This window comes from Notolabrus celidotus, chromosome 23, assembly GCF_009762535.1.
Source record: "Notolabrus celidotus isolate fNotCel1 chromosome 23, fNotCel1.pri, whole genome shotgun sequence".
NCBI classification, from domain to species: domain Eukaryota; kingdom Metazoa; phylum Chordata; class Actinopteri; order Labriformes; family Labridae; genus Notolabrus; species Notolabrus celidotus.
Window position 1 is genome coordinate 12,528,341 of NC_048294.1, and position 17,055 is coordinate 12,545,395.

Consider the following 17,055-nt stretch of genomic DNA (forward strand, 5'->3'; position numbering starts at 1 on the left):
TCTGAATATATAGAATGAAAGTCTGAATATATTGAATGAAGTGTGAATATATAGAATGGATGTCTGAATTTGTGGAAGGAAGGCTGAATATATGGAATGAAAGTCTCAATATATTGAATGAAAGTCTGAATATATGGAATGAAAGTCTCAATATATTGAATTAAAGTCTGAATATATGGAATGAAAGTCGGAATATAGAATGAAAGTCGGAATATATAGAATAAAAGTCGGAATATATAGAATTAAAGTCTTAATATTTGGAATAAAGTGTGAATATATAGAATGGAATTCTCAATATATGGAATGAAGGCTGAATATATAGAATGGATGTCTGAATTTGTGGAAGGAAGGCTGAATATATGGAATGAAAGTCTCAATATATTGAATGAAAGTCTGAATATACTGAATGAAAGTCTGAATATATAGAATGAAAGTCTGAATATATGGAATGAGAGTGTGATTATATAGAATGAAAGTCTGAATATATAGAATGAAAGTCTGAAAATATTGAATGAAAGTCTGAATATATGGAATGAAAGTCTGAATATATGGAATGAAAGTCTGAATATATAGAATGAAAGTCTGAATATATGAAATGAAGTGTGAATATATAGAATGGATGTCTGAATTTATGGAATGAAGGCTGAATATATGGATTGAAAGTCTCAATATATTGAATTAAAGTCTGAATATAGAATGAAAGTCTGAATATAGAATGAAAGTCTGAATATATGGAATGAAAATCTGAATATATAGAATGAAAGTCTGAATATATGAAATGAAGTGTGAATATATAGAATGGATGTCTGAATTTATGGAATGAAGGCTGAATATATGGAATGAAAGTCTCAATATATTGAATGAAAGTCTGAATATATGGAATGAAAGTTGGAATATACGGAATGATAGTCTCAATATATTGAATGAAGTGTGAATATAGAATGAAAGTCTGAATTTATGGAATGAAGGCTGAATATATGGATTGAAAGTCTCAATATATTGAATTAAAGTCTGAATATATGGAATGAAAGTCGGTATATAGAATGAAAATCTGAATATATAGAATGAAAGTCTGAATATATTGAATGAAGTGTGAATATATAGAATGGATGTCTGAATTTATGGAATGAAGGCTGAATATATGGAATGAAAGTCTCAATATATTGAATGAAAGTCTGAATATATGGAATGAAAGTCGGAATATAAGGAATGATAGTCTCAATATATTGAATGAAGTGTGAATATAGAATGAAAGTCTGAATTTATGGAATGAAAGTCTGAATATATGGAATGAGAGTCAGAGTATACTGATATGTCTGAATATATAGAATGAAATTCTGAATATATAGAGTGAAAGTCTGAATATATAGAATGAAAGTCTGAATATATTGAATGAAAGTATGAATATATGGAATGAAGTATGAATATACAGAATGAAAGTCTTAATATATGGAATGAAAGTCTGAATATATAGAATGAAAGTCTTAATATATAGAATGAAAGTCTTAATATATGGAATGAAGTGTGAATATATAGAATGGATGTCTGAATTTATGGAATGAAGGCTGAATATATGGATTGAAAGTCTCAATATATTGAATTAAAGTCTGAATATATGGAATGAAAGTCGGTATATAGAATGAAAATCTGAATATATAGAATGAAAGTCTGAATATATTGAATGAAGTGTGAATATATAGAATGGATGTCTGAATTTATGGAATGAAGGCTGAATATATGGAATGAAAGTCTCAATATATTGAATGAAAGTCTGAATATATGGAATGAAAGTCGGAATATACGGAATGATAGTCTCAATATATTGAATGAAGTGTGAATATAGAATGAAAGTCTGAATTTATGGAATGAAAGTCTGAATATATGGAATGAGAGTCTGAGTATACTGATATGTCTGAATATATAGAATGAAATTCTGAATATATAGAGTGAAAGTCTGAATATATAGAATGAAAGTCTGAATATATAGAGTGAAAGTCTGAATATATAGAATGAAAGTCTGAATATATTGAATGAAAGTATGAATATATGGAATGAAGTATGAATATACAGAATGAAAGTCTTAATATATGGAATGAAAGTCTGAATATATAGAATGAAAGTCTATATATATAGAGTGAAAGTCTTAATATATGGAATGAAGTTTGAATATATAGAATGGATGTCTGAATTTGTGGAATGAAGGCTGAATATATGGAATGAAAGTCTGAATATAGAATGAAAGTCTGAATATATGGAATGAAAGTCGGAATATAGAATGAAAGTCTGAATATATAGAATGAAAGTCTTAATATATGGAATAAAGTGTGAATATATAGAATGCAAGTCTGAATATATGGAATGAAGGCTGAATATATGGAATGAAAGTCTCAATATATTGAATGATAGTCTCAATATATTGAATGAAGTGTGAATATAGAATGAAAGTCTGAATTCATGGAATGAAAGTCTGAATATATGGAATGAAAGTCTGATTTTATGGAATGAAAGTCTGAATATACTGAATGAAAGTCTGAATATATAGAATGAAAGTCTGAATATATAGAATGAAAGTCTGAATATATGGAATGAAGTGTGATTATATAGAATGAAAGTCTGAATATATAGAATGAAAGTCTGAATATATAGAATGAAAGTCTGAATATATAGAATAAAAAAGTCTTTATATATGGAATGAAAGTCTGAATATATAGAATGAAAGTCTGAATATATGGAATGAAAGTCTGAATACATAGAATGAAAGTCTGAATATATGGAATGAAGTGTGAATATATAGAATGAAAGTCTGAATATATGGAATGAAGTGTGAATATATAGAATGGATGTCTGAATTTATGGAATGAAGGCTAAATATATGGAATGAAAGTCTCAATATATTGAATTAAAGTCTGAATATGTTGAATGAAAGTCGGAATATAGAATGAAAGTCTGAATATATGGAATGAAAGTCGGAATATAGAATGAAAGTCTGAATATATAGAATGAATGTCTTAATATATTGAATGAAAGTTTGAATTTGGAATGAATATAAGAAACTCCTGTACACCTCCTGACTGGTAAGAAAAAGAGGGAGCACATCACACCTGTGCTGCATGCTCTCCATTGGCTTCCTGTCCGTCACAGGATTGATTTTAAAATTGCATTGTTAACGTACTAGGCCCTTAATGGAATGGCACCATCCTACTTGGCAGATCTTCTTCATGTTCATAATCCAGCTCGAGCACTGAGGTCAACCAACCAGCTGCTCCTGGATGTGGCTAAACTCCCCGGGCGTTAGCAATAGCTGCCCCCAAGCTCTGGAATAGCTTAATACTTCAATTCCGATCGGCACCCACTGTTGAATGTTTTAAATGTTTAAGACCCATCTCATCTCTTTGGCCTTCTCCTCAAGATGAGAACATCAATATCCAAACAGATTTTACCTGATTTTACTTTTCTATAAAAATATGATGTGTTGTTTATTATTGTCTTCATGTACTTTTTTACTTTGTAAAGCACTTTGGCCAACACTGCTTGTTTTAAATGTACTATATAACTAAAGTTGACTTGACTTGACTTTGCTTTACTGTTAGGCAATGAAGCCACAAATGTCACTAGTTTATTTTGTCATGTTATTTCACATATAATGGCTTAATAAAAGCACATTGTTTCACATTGTTTCACAAGATTCAACATTATTTAAATCTTGAAAATCTCTCTATTTTTTTGGAAGTTTGTTTGTTTGTTTGTATGACAATTGCATTATTCTGTACCTTGTAAAGTTTCCAGTTAATGAGATGGTAACAACTTTCCACAAAGATTTATTTAAAACACAATTTATTTGTAGTGGCATTAATTATCTTGTCCAATAGCAGTTAAATCAAATTATCTGAATAAATAAAAAAAGAAGTTTAATGAAAGCTAAATCAAAGACAGCACACCATTAGTGTCAGTCCTTGCTTTTAAACTACCTTTAGCTTTTCTCCTCATTTGTTTCTCTTACCCCTCTACAATACTGATTAAGGAATAACCCTTAAAAGTAACTTTATGAGAGAGTAATTACTTAAAATGTAGTGTACATATGCTCTTACACATAAGCTACATGCTGGTTTTGAGACACACATCTCTCAGACTGTGTGTTGGTAATGAATCAACAAAATCTCTGCCAGTGTAAACTATGCACTACTCCCACCTCTTAGTCTTAAGGAACCGGTTTAACTGACACAAAATCTGTGCCAGACTGACAACAAGTCGCTCTTGTTAAGATTAATCATATAAAATCACAGGTAGTGTTTGAGAGTTTGTCAACATCACCTATACTAAAACCAAAGCTTCTGACCTCTTACATACACCAACATTAGAAAACATCAGACAAGAGACAGTGTGAATTCTTCATAGATTTTATATTCTGATCATTGTAAAACAACAAAAAGTCTCACAGAATACAGGATTACATAATACAGTTTATATAAATAAGAACAATGACAGTGCATTTTGTTTTAAATATAAGTCCCTTAAAAATATTAAATACATTGACTAAATATCAGGATGTGCAGATAACCAATTATATATATGTATAATATATTCATGTGTTAAATAAATGTTTTCCTTCATAAAATAATACTCATGAACTAACCTTGAATCTTATGTTCCCTTGGAAACCACTGAAGGTTTAAATCATTCAGGGTTGTTCATTTAAAATAAACAACAACAACATATTTTTTTGTTATCCAAAGTAGAAAATGCCCCTTGTTCACAGAGGTAGATAATCTACTCTAAAATTTCATATTGTATTGCTTTTACAGTTTAACAGTGATGACAGTGGTTTTACATTTTGACTTTTTAATGTGGCTGGTTTTACTTGTTTGACGAACAAGACTTAACAAGTCAGAAGTGGTAACCGTCACTTGTTCAAATATTACAGTGCTTAGTTTATCAAGATACAGTTGTTAATAAATAGTGCAATTATTTTCTGATTACAAAGAAAGCATAAAGTGCTGCTCATAATTCTAATATTCATTAGACCAGCTGTTTAAAGTAGACTGTGCCTTTCTGTCCAGCCCAGGATCTTGGACTCTCCCACACAGAGATATGTTTTAAACCAGAAAGACATGTTAATCAGCACTGGTGCTATTGCTGGTTTGACAGAAGCCATGACAACAGTACCAGGCAGAATGCAGTGATGAGACTGATCTTCTGGCTTACTCCACTTGAAGCTGTAAATGAAGAAGAAATAGGACAAAACTTAGTTTAAGAAACACTTCAACACCCAATTCAAATATTTTTATAAAACAGCACTAAATGTTGCTTACATATGCCATTAACGATGATAGAGGTTCCTTCAATATCAAAGCCAGTGACAATAGGAGCTGCATTTCTGAAAACTGCTGCAATCTGAGTGTTATTAGGAACAGATGCGCTATCAAATCCAAGGAAGAGATTATTCAAGATCGATCCACTTCTGCAGAGGGAGAAGAAAACAATATTATTAGACAGGATCAAGCAACTAATCTTAAATTGTTGTTTGACCATTCTTAAAAGGTACCTGAAGCTATTCACGATAAAAATCTTGAACGAGGAGGGGAATTCACTCTTAAACTTTGGTTCAAGCTGCAGAAACATAAACAAAAAATAAATTTAGACAAATTAAAAAGTTTTTTATGACAATACAAAAAAATGTGTTATATGAGTACTGGTAGATCTTATTGTGATGTCTGAGACTTACCTGTGTCTTTATCATTGATGATCGCCTTTGAAAAGCTGCAGATGATGGATCCAACAAATCATTTGTAAAATTTTGAAGAACAGATCTGAAAGTTGCATTAACAAATGTAACTGCAGTAGTTGTAGTGGCAGGTGCAGGAGCAGCAGTGGCAGGTGCTGCAGTTGTAGCTCCAGGTGCAGCAGTGGCAGGTGCAGGAGTTGTGGCTGCAGGAGCAGTAGTGGCAGGTGCAGGAGCAGCAGTGGCAGGTGCTGCAGTTGTAGCTCCAGGTGCAGCAGTGGCAGGTGCAGGAGTTGTGGCTGCAGGTGCAGCAGTGGCAGGTGCTGCAGTTGTAGCTGCAGGTGCAGCAGTGGCAGGTGCTGCAGTTGTAGCTACAGCTGCAGAAGTGGCAGGTGCAGCAGTTGTAGATGCAGGTGCAGCAGTTGTAGCTCCAGGTGCAGTTATGGCAGGTGCAGCAGTTGATTGTGCATCCGGAACAGGACCATCTATTTATATTAATTTAAACACATAAGTGAATGATTTTTGGCGTCCAAACTAGCAGGATGATACTGCAGGTGTTGACATCAAAATTACATTTTTCTATGATACTAAGAGCTCAAAATTAGGTTATGACGACTTACCTATTAATGCAACTGAAACTGGATTAAAAGACACATCGAAGTTAGAGTTGGTATCGCTTGCAGCTCTAACCAAGGTTTCAGCAACATCATTATTTTTGGGGAGTTCTGCAGTTGGAGTGGTCCCAGCGAAAGCGATTGCCAAATCTGCAATTACTCCTTCAGTTCGTGTTGTGATGGGACTATAGAAAAAAACCAAAGGGGGCAACACATGAGGCAATTATGCTTCTCTCTGTGAGACTTCAAATATCAGCAATGAGAGATCATTTTTTAAGAAGTCAATGTATTAAGCAAGGCCTATTGAAAAATGTCACAAAAAAGGCTTTTACCTGAACTTTTTCACAATGCACCGGGAAAATGCCTTTCCATATTTTGCTTGGTATATTTCTTTACACTGTAAAAAAAACAAAGGATGGAAATACAGCAACATTTAGATATTTTTAGTTGTCTAAAGCACAATATTGAAAATGATACATGCTAAATAAGAGAAAGGAAAATTAACTGCATTTAAAAAATAAAACCAGTTCCAAAAGTATCATCTTGTCCAAATCATTCTTATGAAAAACTGATGCCGAAAACTGATGCACTCATTAAAATGATCAAATACTTACTGATTTTTTAATTCTTGATTCAAGATCTTTGTATTGAGGGCTGTTAGGGTTGTTTAATTGGTCTGTGAAGGTTTCATTAAACAACTGTGCTTGAACTGTGTAGAGAGGTTCAGCAGCTGTTGTTGGAGTTGGTGGAGGAGCAGTAGTTGTTCCAGGTGTGGCAGTTGATTGTGCATCTGGAACTGGACCGTCTATAAATTACATTTTAAACAAATAAGTCAATAATTATTAGTGCCCAAAAGCAAAATGTCGATCCTATATTAGTTGGTATCAAACTGTCAGTAGTTTCAAATGAACAGACATATCAAGGATACTAAGAATTCAACATTTTGTTATGAAGACTAACCTGTTACTGAAACTGCATTGGGGTTAAAGGTCACATTGAAGTTGTTGTTGGGATTTTTTGCAGCTTCAGCCAAGGTTTCAGCAACAACATTATTTTGTGGGAGGTCTTCAGTTGGAGTGGTCGGACTGAAGGCAATCGCCAACTCTGCTCCAACTTCATCAACTTGTGATGGAACAGGACTATAGAAAAAAACCAAAGGGGACAACACATGAGGCAATTATGCTTCTGTCTGTGAGACTTAAAATGTCAGCAATGAGAGATCATTTTTTGAGACAACATTGTATTAAGCAAGGCCTTTTGAAAAATGTCACAAAAAAGGCTTTTACCTGAACTCTTTCACAGTGCACTTGAGAAATTTACTAGGGAATTCTGCTTGGTAAATGTCTTCACACTGTAAAAAAACAAAGAATGGAAAAAGACAACATTAGGAGACTTTTAGTTGAATAAACAATTTAAATTGAAAATAGCACATGAAATGAATTCAAGGAAAAAAAATGACACTTCAGATCCAACAAAATACCTTTGTCCAATTCATGTTCATGGAAAACTCATGCTAAACACTGATGCACTCATTAAAATGATCAAATACTTACTGCTTTAATAATTCTTTCTTCAAGATCTTTGTATTGAGGGCTGTTAGGGTTGTTTAATTGGTCTGTGAAGGTTTCATTAAACAACTGTGCTTCAAGTGTATAAAGAGGTGCAGCAGCTGTTGGTGGAGGAGCAGTAGTTGTTCCAGGTGTGGCAGTTGATTGTGCATCTGGAACTGGACCATCTATAAATGTCATATTAACAAATAAGTCAATGATTATTAGTGCCCAAAAGCGAAATGTCGATCCTACATTAGTTGGTATCAAACTTTCAGTAGTTTCAAATTAACAGACATATCAAGGATACTAAGAATTTAACATTTTGTTATGATGACTAACCTGTTACTGAAACTGCATTGGGGTTAAAGGTCACATTGAAGTTGTTGTTGGGATTTTTTGCAGCTTCAGCCAAGGTTTCAGCAACAACATTATTTTGTGGGAGGTCTTCAGTTGGAGTGGTCGGACTGAAGGCAATCCCCAACTCTGCTCCAACTTCATCAACTTGTGATGGAACAGGACTATAGAAAAAAACCAAAGGGGACAACACATGAGGCAATTTTGCTTCTCTCTGTGAGACTAAAAATATCAGCAATGAGAGATCATTTTTTGAGACAACATTGTATTAAGCAAGGCCTATTGAAAAATGTCACAAAAAAGGCTTTTACCTGAACTTTTTCACAATGCACCGGGAAAATGCCTTTCCATATTTTGCTTGGTATATTTCTTTACACTGTAAAAAAAACAAAGGATGGAAATACAGCAACATTTAGATATTTTTAGTTGTCTAAAGCACAATATTGAAAATGATACATGCTAAATAAGAGAAAGGAAAATTAACTGCATTTAAAAAATAAAACCAGTTCCAAAAGTATCATCTTGTCCAAATCATTCTTATGAAAAACTGATGCCGAAAACTGATGCACTCATTAAAATGATCTAATACTTACTGCTTTTTTAATTCTTGATTCAAGATCTTTGTATTGAGAGCTGTTAGGGTTGTTTAATTGGTCTGTGAAGGTTTCATTAAACAACTGTGCTTGAACTGTGTAGAGAGGTTCAGCAGCTGTTGTTGGAGTTGGTGGAGGAGCAGTAGTTGTTCCAGGTGTGGCAGTTGATTGTGCATCTGGAACTGGACCGTCTATAAATTACATTTTAAACAAATAAGTCAATAATTATTAGTGCCCAAAAGCAAAATGTCGATCCTATATTAGTTGGTATCAAACTGTCAGTAGTTTCAAATGAACAGACATATCAAGGATACTAAGAATTCAACATTTTGTTATGAAGACTAACCTGTTACTGAAACTGCATTGGGGTTAAAGGTCACATTGAAGTTGTTGTTGGGATTTTTTGCAGCTTCAGCCAAGGTTTCAGCAACAACATTATTTTGTGGGAGGTCTTCAGTTGGAGTGGTCGGACTGAAGGCAATCGCCAACTCTGCTCCAACTTCATCAACTTGTGATGGAACAGGACTATAGAAAAAAACCAAAGGGGACAACACATGAGGCAATTATGCTTCTGTCTGTGAGACTTAAAATGTCAGCAATGAGAGATCATTTTTTGAGACAACATTGTATTAAGCAAGGCCTTTTGAAAAATGTCACAAAAAAGGCTTTTACCTGAACTCTTTCACAGTGCACTTGAGAAATTTACTAGGGAATTCTGCTTGGTAAATGTCTTCACACTGTAAAAAAACAAAGAATGGAAAAAGACAACATTAGGAGACTTTTAGTTGAATAAACAATTTAAATTGAAAATAGCACATGAAATGAATTCAAGGAAAAAAAATGACACTTCAGATCCAACAAAATACCTTTGTCCAATTCATGTTCATGGAAAACTCATGCTAAACACTGATGCACTCATTAAAATGATCAAATACTTACTGCTTTAATAATTCTTTCTTCAAGATCTTTGTATTGAGGGCTGTTAGGGTTGTTTAATTGGTCTGTGAAGGTTTCATTAAACAACTGTGCTTCAAGTGTATAAAGAGGTGCAGCAGCTGTTGGTGGAGGAGCAGTAGTTGTTCCAGGTGTGGCAGTTGATTGTGCATCTGGAACTGGACCATCTATAAATGTCATATTAACAAATAAGTCAATGATTATTAGTGCCCAAAAGCGAAATGTCGATCCTACATTAGTTGGTATCAAACTTTCAGTAGTTTCAAATTAACAGACATATCAAGGATACTAAGAATTTAACATTTTGTTATGATGACTAACCTGTTACTGAAACTGCATTGGGGTTAAAGGTCACATTGAAGTTGTTGTTGGGATTTTTTGCAGCTTCAGCCAAGGTTTCAGCAACAACATTATTTTGTGGGAGGTCTTCAGTTGGAGTGGTCGGACTGAAGGCAATCCCCAACTCTGCTCCAACTTCATCACTTGTGATGGAACAGGACTATAGAAAAAAACCAAAGGGGACAACACATGAGGCAATTTTGCTTCTCTCTGTGAGACTAAAAATATCAGCAATGAGAGATCATTTTTTGAGACAACATTGTATTAAGCAAGGCCTATTGAAAAATGTCACAAAAAAGGCTTTTACCTGAACTTTTTCACAATGCACCGGGAAAATGCCTTTCCATATTTTGCTTGGTATATTTCTTTACACTGTAAAAAAAACAAAGGATGGAAATACAGCAACATTTAGATATTTTTAGTTGTCTAAAGCACAATATTGAAAATGATACATGCTAAATAAGAGAAAGGAAAATTAACTGCATTTAAAAAATAAAACCAGTTCCAAAAGTATCATCTTGTCCAAATCATTCTTATGAAAAACTGATGCTAAACACTGATGCACTCATTAAAATGATCAAATACTTACTGCTTTAATAATTCTTTCTTCAAGATCTTTGTATTGAGGGCTTTTAGGGTTGTTTAATTGGTCTGTGTAGGTTTCATTAAACAACTGTGCTTCAAGTGTATAAAGAGGTGCAGCAGCTGTTGTTGGAGGAGCAGTAGTTGTTCCAGGTGTGGCAGTTGATTGTGCATCTGGAACTGGACCATCTATAAATGTCATATTAACAAATAAGTCAATGATTATTAGTGCCCAAAAGCGAAATGTCGATCCTACATTAGTTGGTATCAAACTTTCAGTAGTTTCAAATTAACAGACATATCGAGGATACTAAGAATTCAACATTTTGTTATGAAGACTAACCTGTTACTGAAACTGCATTGGGGTTAAAGGTCACATTGAAGTTGTTGTTGGGATTTTTTGCAGCTTCAGCCAAGGTTTCAGCAACAACATTATTTTGTGGGAGGTCTTCAGTTGGAGTGGTCGGACTGAAGGCAATCGCCAACTCTGCTCCAACTTCATCAACTTGTGATGGAACAGGACTATAGAAAAAAAACAAAGGGGGCAACACATGAGGCAATTATGCTTCTGTCTGTGAGACTAAAAATGTCAGCAATGAGAGATCATTTTTTGAGACGTAACTATATTAAGCAAGGCCTTTTGAAAAATGTCACAAAAAAGGCTTTTACCTGAACTTTTTCACAGTGCACTTGAGAAATTTACGAGGGAATTCTGCTTGGTAAATGTCTTCACACTGTAAAAAAACAAAGAATGGAAAAACATATTAGGAGACTTTTAGTTGAATAAACACTTTAAATTGAAAATTGTACATGAAACGAATACAAAGAAAAAAATGACACTTCAGATCCAACAAAATACCTTTGTCCAACTCATGTTCATGAAAAAACTCATGCTAAACACTGATGCACTCATTAAAATGATCAAATACTTACTGCTTTAATAATTCTTTCTTCAAGATCTTTGTATTGAGGGCTGTTAGGGTTGTTTAATTGGTCTGTGTAGGTTTCATTAAACAACTGTGCTTCAAGTGTATAAAGAGGTGCAGCAGCTGTAGTGGTTGTTGGAGCAGCTATTGTGGTTGGTGGGGAAGCTGTGGTGGTTGTTGGAGCAGCTGTAGTGGTTTTTGGAGCAGCTGTAGTGGTTGTTGTAGCAGCTATTATGGTTGGTGGGGCAGCTGTGGTGGTTGTTGGAGCAACTGTGGTGGTTGTTGGGGCAGCTGTTGTAGTTGTAGGAGCAGCTGCTGTTGTTCTTGGAGCAGCTGTTGTGGTTGTTGGAGCAGCTGTTGTGGTTGTTGGAGCAGCTGTTGTGGTTGTTGGGGCAGCTGTTGTTGTTGGAGAGGCTGTTATGGTTGTTGGAGCGGCTGTTGTGGTTGTTGGAGCAGCTGTGGTGGTTGTTGGAGCAGCTGTTGTGGTTTTTGGAGCAGCTGTTGTGGTTTTTGGAGCAGCTGTTGTGGTTGTTGGGGCAGCTGTTGTGGTTGTTGGAGCAGCTGTTGTGGTTGTTGGAGCAGCTGTTGTGGTTTTTGGAGCAGCTGTTGTGGTTTTTGGAGCAAGCTGTTGTGGTTGTTGGGGCAGCTGTATGTGGTTGTTGGAGCAGCTCTTGTGGTGTTTGGAGCAGCTGTTGTGGTTGTTGGAGCAGCTGTGTGTTGTTGGAGAGGCTGTTATGGTTGTTGGAGCAGCTTGTTGTGGTTGTTGGAGCAGCTGTGGTGGTTGTTGGAGCAGCTGTTGTTGTTGGAGAGAGCTGTTAGTGGTTGTTGGAGCGGCTGTTGTGGTTGTTGGAGCGCTGTTGTGGTTGTTGGAGCAGCTGTGGTGGTTGTTGGAGCAACTGTGGTGGTTGTTGGGGCAGCTGTTGTAGTTGTATGGAGCAGCTGCTGTTGTTCTTGGAGCAGCTTGTTGGGTTGTTGGAGCAGCTGTTGTTGTTGTTGGAGCAGCTGTTGTGGTTTTTGGAGCAGCTGTTGTGGTTGTTGGGGCAGCTGCTGTTGTTGGAGCAGCTGTTGTGGTTGTTGGAGCAGCTGTTGTTGTTGGAGAGGCTGTTATGGTTGTTAGAGTGGCTGTTGTGGTTGTTGGAGCAGCTGTGGTGGTTGTTGGAGCAGCTGTTGTTGTTGGGCCAGCTGCTGTTGTTGGAGCAGCTGTAGTGGTTGTTGGAGCAGCTGTGGTGGTTGTTGGAGCGGCTGTGGTGGTTGTTGGAGCGGCTGTGGTGGTTGTTGGAGCGGCTGTGGTGGTTGTTGGAGCAGCTGTTGTGGTTGTTGGAGCAGCTGTGGTGGTTGTTGGAGCAGCTGTTGTGGTTGTTGGAGCAGCTGTTGTGGTTGTTGGAGCAGCTGTGGTGGTTGTTGGAGCAGCTGTTGTTGTTGGAGAGGCTGTTGTGGTTGTTGGTGCGGCTGTTGTGGTTGTTGGAGCAGCTGTTGTAGTTGTTGGAGCAGCTGTGGTGGTTGTTGGAGCAGCTGTTGTGGTTGTTGGAGCAGTTGTTGTGGTTGTTGGAGCAGCTGTTGTGGTTGTTGGAGCAGCTGTTGTGGTTGTTGGAGCAGCTGTGGTGGTTATTGGAGCGGCTGTGGTGGTTGTTGGAGCGACTTTGGTGGTTGTTGGAGCAGCTGTGGTGGTTGTTGGAGCAGCTGTGGTGGTTGTTGGAGCGGCTGTGGTGGTTGTTGGAGCGACTTTGGTGGTTGTTGGAGCAGCTGTGGTGGTTGTTGGAGCAGCCGTTGTGGTTGTTGGAGCGGCTGTGGTGGTTGTTGGAGCAGCTGTGGTGGTTGTTGGAGCAGCTGTGGTGGTTGTTGGAGCAGCTGTGGTGGTTGTTGGAGCAGCTGTGGTGGTTGTTGGAGCGGCTGTGGTGGTTGTTGGAGCAGCTGTGGTGGTTGTTGGGGCAGCTGCTGTTGTTGTTGGAGCAGCTGTTGTGGTTGTTGGGGCAGCTGCTTTTGTTGGAGCAGCTGTAGTGGTTGTTGGGGCAGCTGCTGTTGTTGGAGCAGCTGTAGTGGTTGTTGGAGCAGCTGTGGTGGTTGTTGGAGCGGCTGTGGTGGTTGTTGGAGCGGCTGTGGTGGTTGTTGGAGCGGCTGTGGTGGTTGTTGGAGCAGCTGTTGTTGTTGTTGGTGCGACTGTTGTGGTTGTTGGAGCAGCTGTTGTTGTTGTTGGAGCGGCTGTTGTTGTTGTTGGAGCGACTGTGGTGGTTGTTGGAGCAGCTGTTGTGGTTGTTGGAGCAGCTGTGGTGGTTGTTGGAGCAGCTGTTGTTGTTGGAGAGGCTGTTATGGTTGTTGGAGCGGCTGTTGTGGTTGTTGGAGCAGCTGTTGTGGTTGTTGGAGCAGCTGTGGTGGTTGTTGGAGCAGCTGTTGTGGTTGTTGGAGCAGTTGTTGTGGTTGTTGGAGCAGCTGTTGTGGTTGTTGGAGCAGCTGTAGTGGTTGATGGAGCAGCTGTTGTGGTTGTTGGAGCAGTTGCTGTGGTTGTTGGAGCAGCTGTGGTGGTTGTTGGAGCGGCTGTGGTGGTTGTTGGAGCAGCTGTTGTGGTTGTTGGAGCAGCTGTTGTGGTTGTTGGAGCAGCTGTTGTGGTTGTTGGAGCAGCTGTTGTGGTTGTTGGAGCAGCTGTTGTGGTTGTTGGAGCAGCTGTGTGGTTGTTGGAGCAGCTGTTGTGGTTGTTGGAGCAGCTGTGGTGGTTGTTGGAGCAGCTGTGGTGGTTGTTGGAGCAGCTGTTGTGGTTGTTGGAGCAGCTGTGGTGGTTGTTGGAGCAGCTGTTGTGGTTGTTGGAGCAGCTGTTGTGGTTGTTGGAGCAGCTGTTGTGGTTGTTGGAGCAGCTGTGGTGGTTGTTGGAGCAGCTGTTGTGGTTGTTGGAGCAGCTGTGGTGGTTGTTGGAGCAGCTGTTGTGGTTGTTGGAGCAGCTGTTGTGGTTGTTGGAGCAGCTGTTGTGGTTGTTGGAGCAGCTGTGGTTGTTGTTGGAGCAGCTGTTGTGGTTGTTGGAGCAGCTGTTGTGGTTGTTGGAGCAGCTGTTGTGGTTGTTGGAGCAGCTGTTGTAGTTGTTGGAGCAGTTGTTGTGGTTGTTGGAGCAGCTGTTGTGGTTGTTGGAGCAGCTGTAGTGGTTGATGGAGCAGCTGTTGTGGTTGTTGGAGCAGTTGCTGTGGTTGTTGGAGCAGCTGTGGTGGTTGTTGGAGCCGCTGTGGTGGTTGTTGGAGCCGCTATGGTGGTTGTTGGAGCAGCTGTTGTGGTTGTTGGAGCAGCTGTTGTGGTTGTTGGAGCAGCTGTTGTGGTTGTTGGAGCAGCTGTTGTGGTTGTTGGTGCAGCTGTGGTGGTTGTTGGAGCAGCTGTGGTGGTTGTTGGAGCAGCTGTTGTTGTTGGAGCGGCTGTGGTGGTTGTAGGAGCAGCTGTTGTGGTTGTTGGAGCAGCTGTTGTGGTTGTTGGAGCAGCTGTTGTGGTTGTTGGAGCAGTTGTTGTGGTTGTTGGAGCAGCTGTTGTGGTTGTTGGAGCAGCTGTTGTGGTTGTTGGTGCAGCTGTGGTGGTTGTTGGAGCAGCTGTGGTGGATGTTGGAGCAGCTGTGGTGGTTGTTGGAGCAGCTGTTGTTGTTGTTGGAGCAGCTGTTGTGGTTGTTGGAGCAGCTGTTGTGGTTGTTGGAGCAGCTGTTGTGGTTGTTGGAGCAGCTGTTGTGGTTGTTGCTGCAGCTGTGGTGGTTGTTGGAGCAGCTGTGGATGTTGTTGGAGCAACTGTTGTGGTTGTTGGAGCAGCTGTGGTGGTTGTTGGAGCAGCTGTTGTTGTTGGAGCGGCTGTGGTGGTTGTAGGAGCAGCTGTTGTGGTTGTTGGAGCAGCTGTTGTGGTTGTTGGAGCAGCTGTTGTGGTTGTTGGAGCAGCTGTGGTTGTTGTTGGAGCGACTGTTGTGGTTGTTGGAGCAGCTGTTGTGGTTGTTGGAGCGGCTGTTGTTGTTGTTGGTGCGACTGTTGTGGTTGTTGGAGCAGCTGTTGTGGTTGTTGGAGCAGCTGTGGTGGTTGTTGGACCAGCTGTTGTTGTTGGAGCAGGCTGTGGTGGTTGTGGAGCAGCTGTTGTGGTTGTTGGAGCAGCTGTTGTGGTTGTTGGAGCAGCTGTTGTGGTTGTTGGAGCAGCTGTGGTTGTTGTTGGAGCAGCTGTTGTGGTTGTTGGAGCAGCTGTTGTGGTTGTTGGAGCAGCTGTTGTTGTTGTTGGAGCGACTGTTGTGGTTGTTGGAGCAGCTGTTGTTGTTGTTGGAGCGGCTGTTGTTGTTGTTGGAGCAGCTGTGGTGGTTGTTGGAGCAGCTGTTGTTGTTGTTGGTGCGACTGTTGTGGTTGTTGGAGCAGCTGTAGTGGTTGTTGGAGCAGCTGTTGTTGTTGTTGGAGCAGCTGTGGTGGATGTTGGAGCAGCTGTGGTGGTTGTTGGAGCAGCTGTTGTGGTTGTTGGAGCAGCTGTGGTGGTTGTTGGCGCAGCTGTTGTGGTTGTTGGAGCAGCTGTTGTTGTTGGAGCAGCTGTGGTGGTTGTTGGAGCGGCTGTTGTGGTTGTTGGAGTAGCTGTTGTGGTTGTTGGAGTCGCTGTTGTGGTTGTTGGAGCGGCTGTTGTGGTTGTTGGAGCAGCTGTTGTGGTTGTTGGAGCAGCTGTTGTGGTTGTTGGAGCAGCTGTTGTGGTTGTTCGAGTAGCTGTTGTGGTTGTTGGAGCAGCTGTTGTGGTTGTTGGAGTCGCTGTTGTGGTTGTTGGAGCGGCTGTTGTGGTTGTTGGAGCAGCTGTTGTTGTTGTTGGAGCGGCTGTGGTGGTTGTTGGAGCAGCTGTTGTGGTTGTTGGAGCGGCTGTGGTGGTTGTTGGAGCAGCTGTTGTGGTTGTTGGAGCAGCTGTTGTGGTTGTTGGAGCAGCTGTAGTTGTTGTTGGAGCAGCAGTAGTGGTTGTTGGAGCAGCTGTTGTGGTTGTTGGAGCAGCTGTGGTGGTTGTTGGAGCAGCTGTGGTGGTTGTTGGAGCGACTGTGGTGGTTGTTGGAGCGGCTGTGGTGGTTGTTGGAACAGCTGTTGTGGTTGTTTGAGCAGCTGTGGTGGTTGTTGGAGCAGCTGTTGTGGTTGTTGGAGCAGCTGTGGTGGTTGTTGGAGCAGCTGTTGTGGTTGTTGGAGCAGGCTGTGGTGGTTGTTGGAGCAGCTGTTGTGGTTGTTGGAGCAGCTGTGGTGGTTGTTGGAGCAGCTGTTGTGGTTGTTGGAGCAGCTGTTGTGGTTGTTGGAGCAGCTGTTGTGGTTGTTGGAGCAGCTGTGGTGGTTGTTGGAGCAGCTGTTGTGGTTGTTGGAGCAGCTGTTGTTGTTGTTGGAGCAGCTGTGGTGGTTGTTGGAGCAGCTGTTGTGGTTGTTGGAGCAGCTGTGGTGGTTGTTGGAGCAGCTGTTGTGGTTGTTGGAGCAGCTGTGG

The 17,055-nt window shown here is 39.9% G+C and overlaps 1 protein-coding gene across 1 annotated transcript in view; it reads right to left on the reverse strand.

Moving 5' to 3' along the window:
* Positions 1–5,780: 5,780 nt before the first annotated feature.
* LOC117807797 (flocculation protein FLO11-like) overlaps positions 5,781–17,055 on the reverse strand; it is a 41,457-nt gene continuing 30,182 nt past the window's right edge. Inside the window, exons 22-34 of the mRNA XM_034677200.1 lie at positions 9,503–9,567; positions 9,177–9,355; positions 8,831–9,021; positions 8,549–8,613; positions 8,223–8,401; positions 7,887–8,068; positions 7,620–7,684; positions 7,294–7,472; positions 6,948–7,138; positions 6,666–6,730; positions 6,340–6,518; positions 5,915–6,204; positions 5,781–5,807 (exon numbers count right to left, since the gene is read on the reverse strand). Of these exons, the coding sequence (XP_034533091.1) occupies positions 5,781–5,807; positions 5,915–6,204; positions 6,340–6,518; positions 6,666–6,730; positions 6,948–7,138; positions 7,294–7,472; positions 7,620–7,684; positions 7,887–8,068; positions 8,223–8,401; positions 8,549–8,613; positions 8,831–9,021; positions 9,177–9,355; positions 9,503–9,567 (1,857 nt within the window). The remainder of the gene's footprint in view (positions 5,808–5,914; positions 6,205–6,339; positions 6,519–6,665; positions 6,731–6,947; positions 7,139–7,293; positions 7,473–7,619; positions 7,685–7,886; positions 8,069–8,222; positions 8,402–8,548; positions 8,614–8,830; positions 9,022–9,176; positions 9,356–9,502; positions 9,568–17,055) is intronic.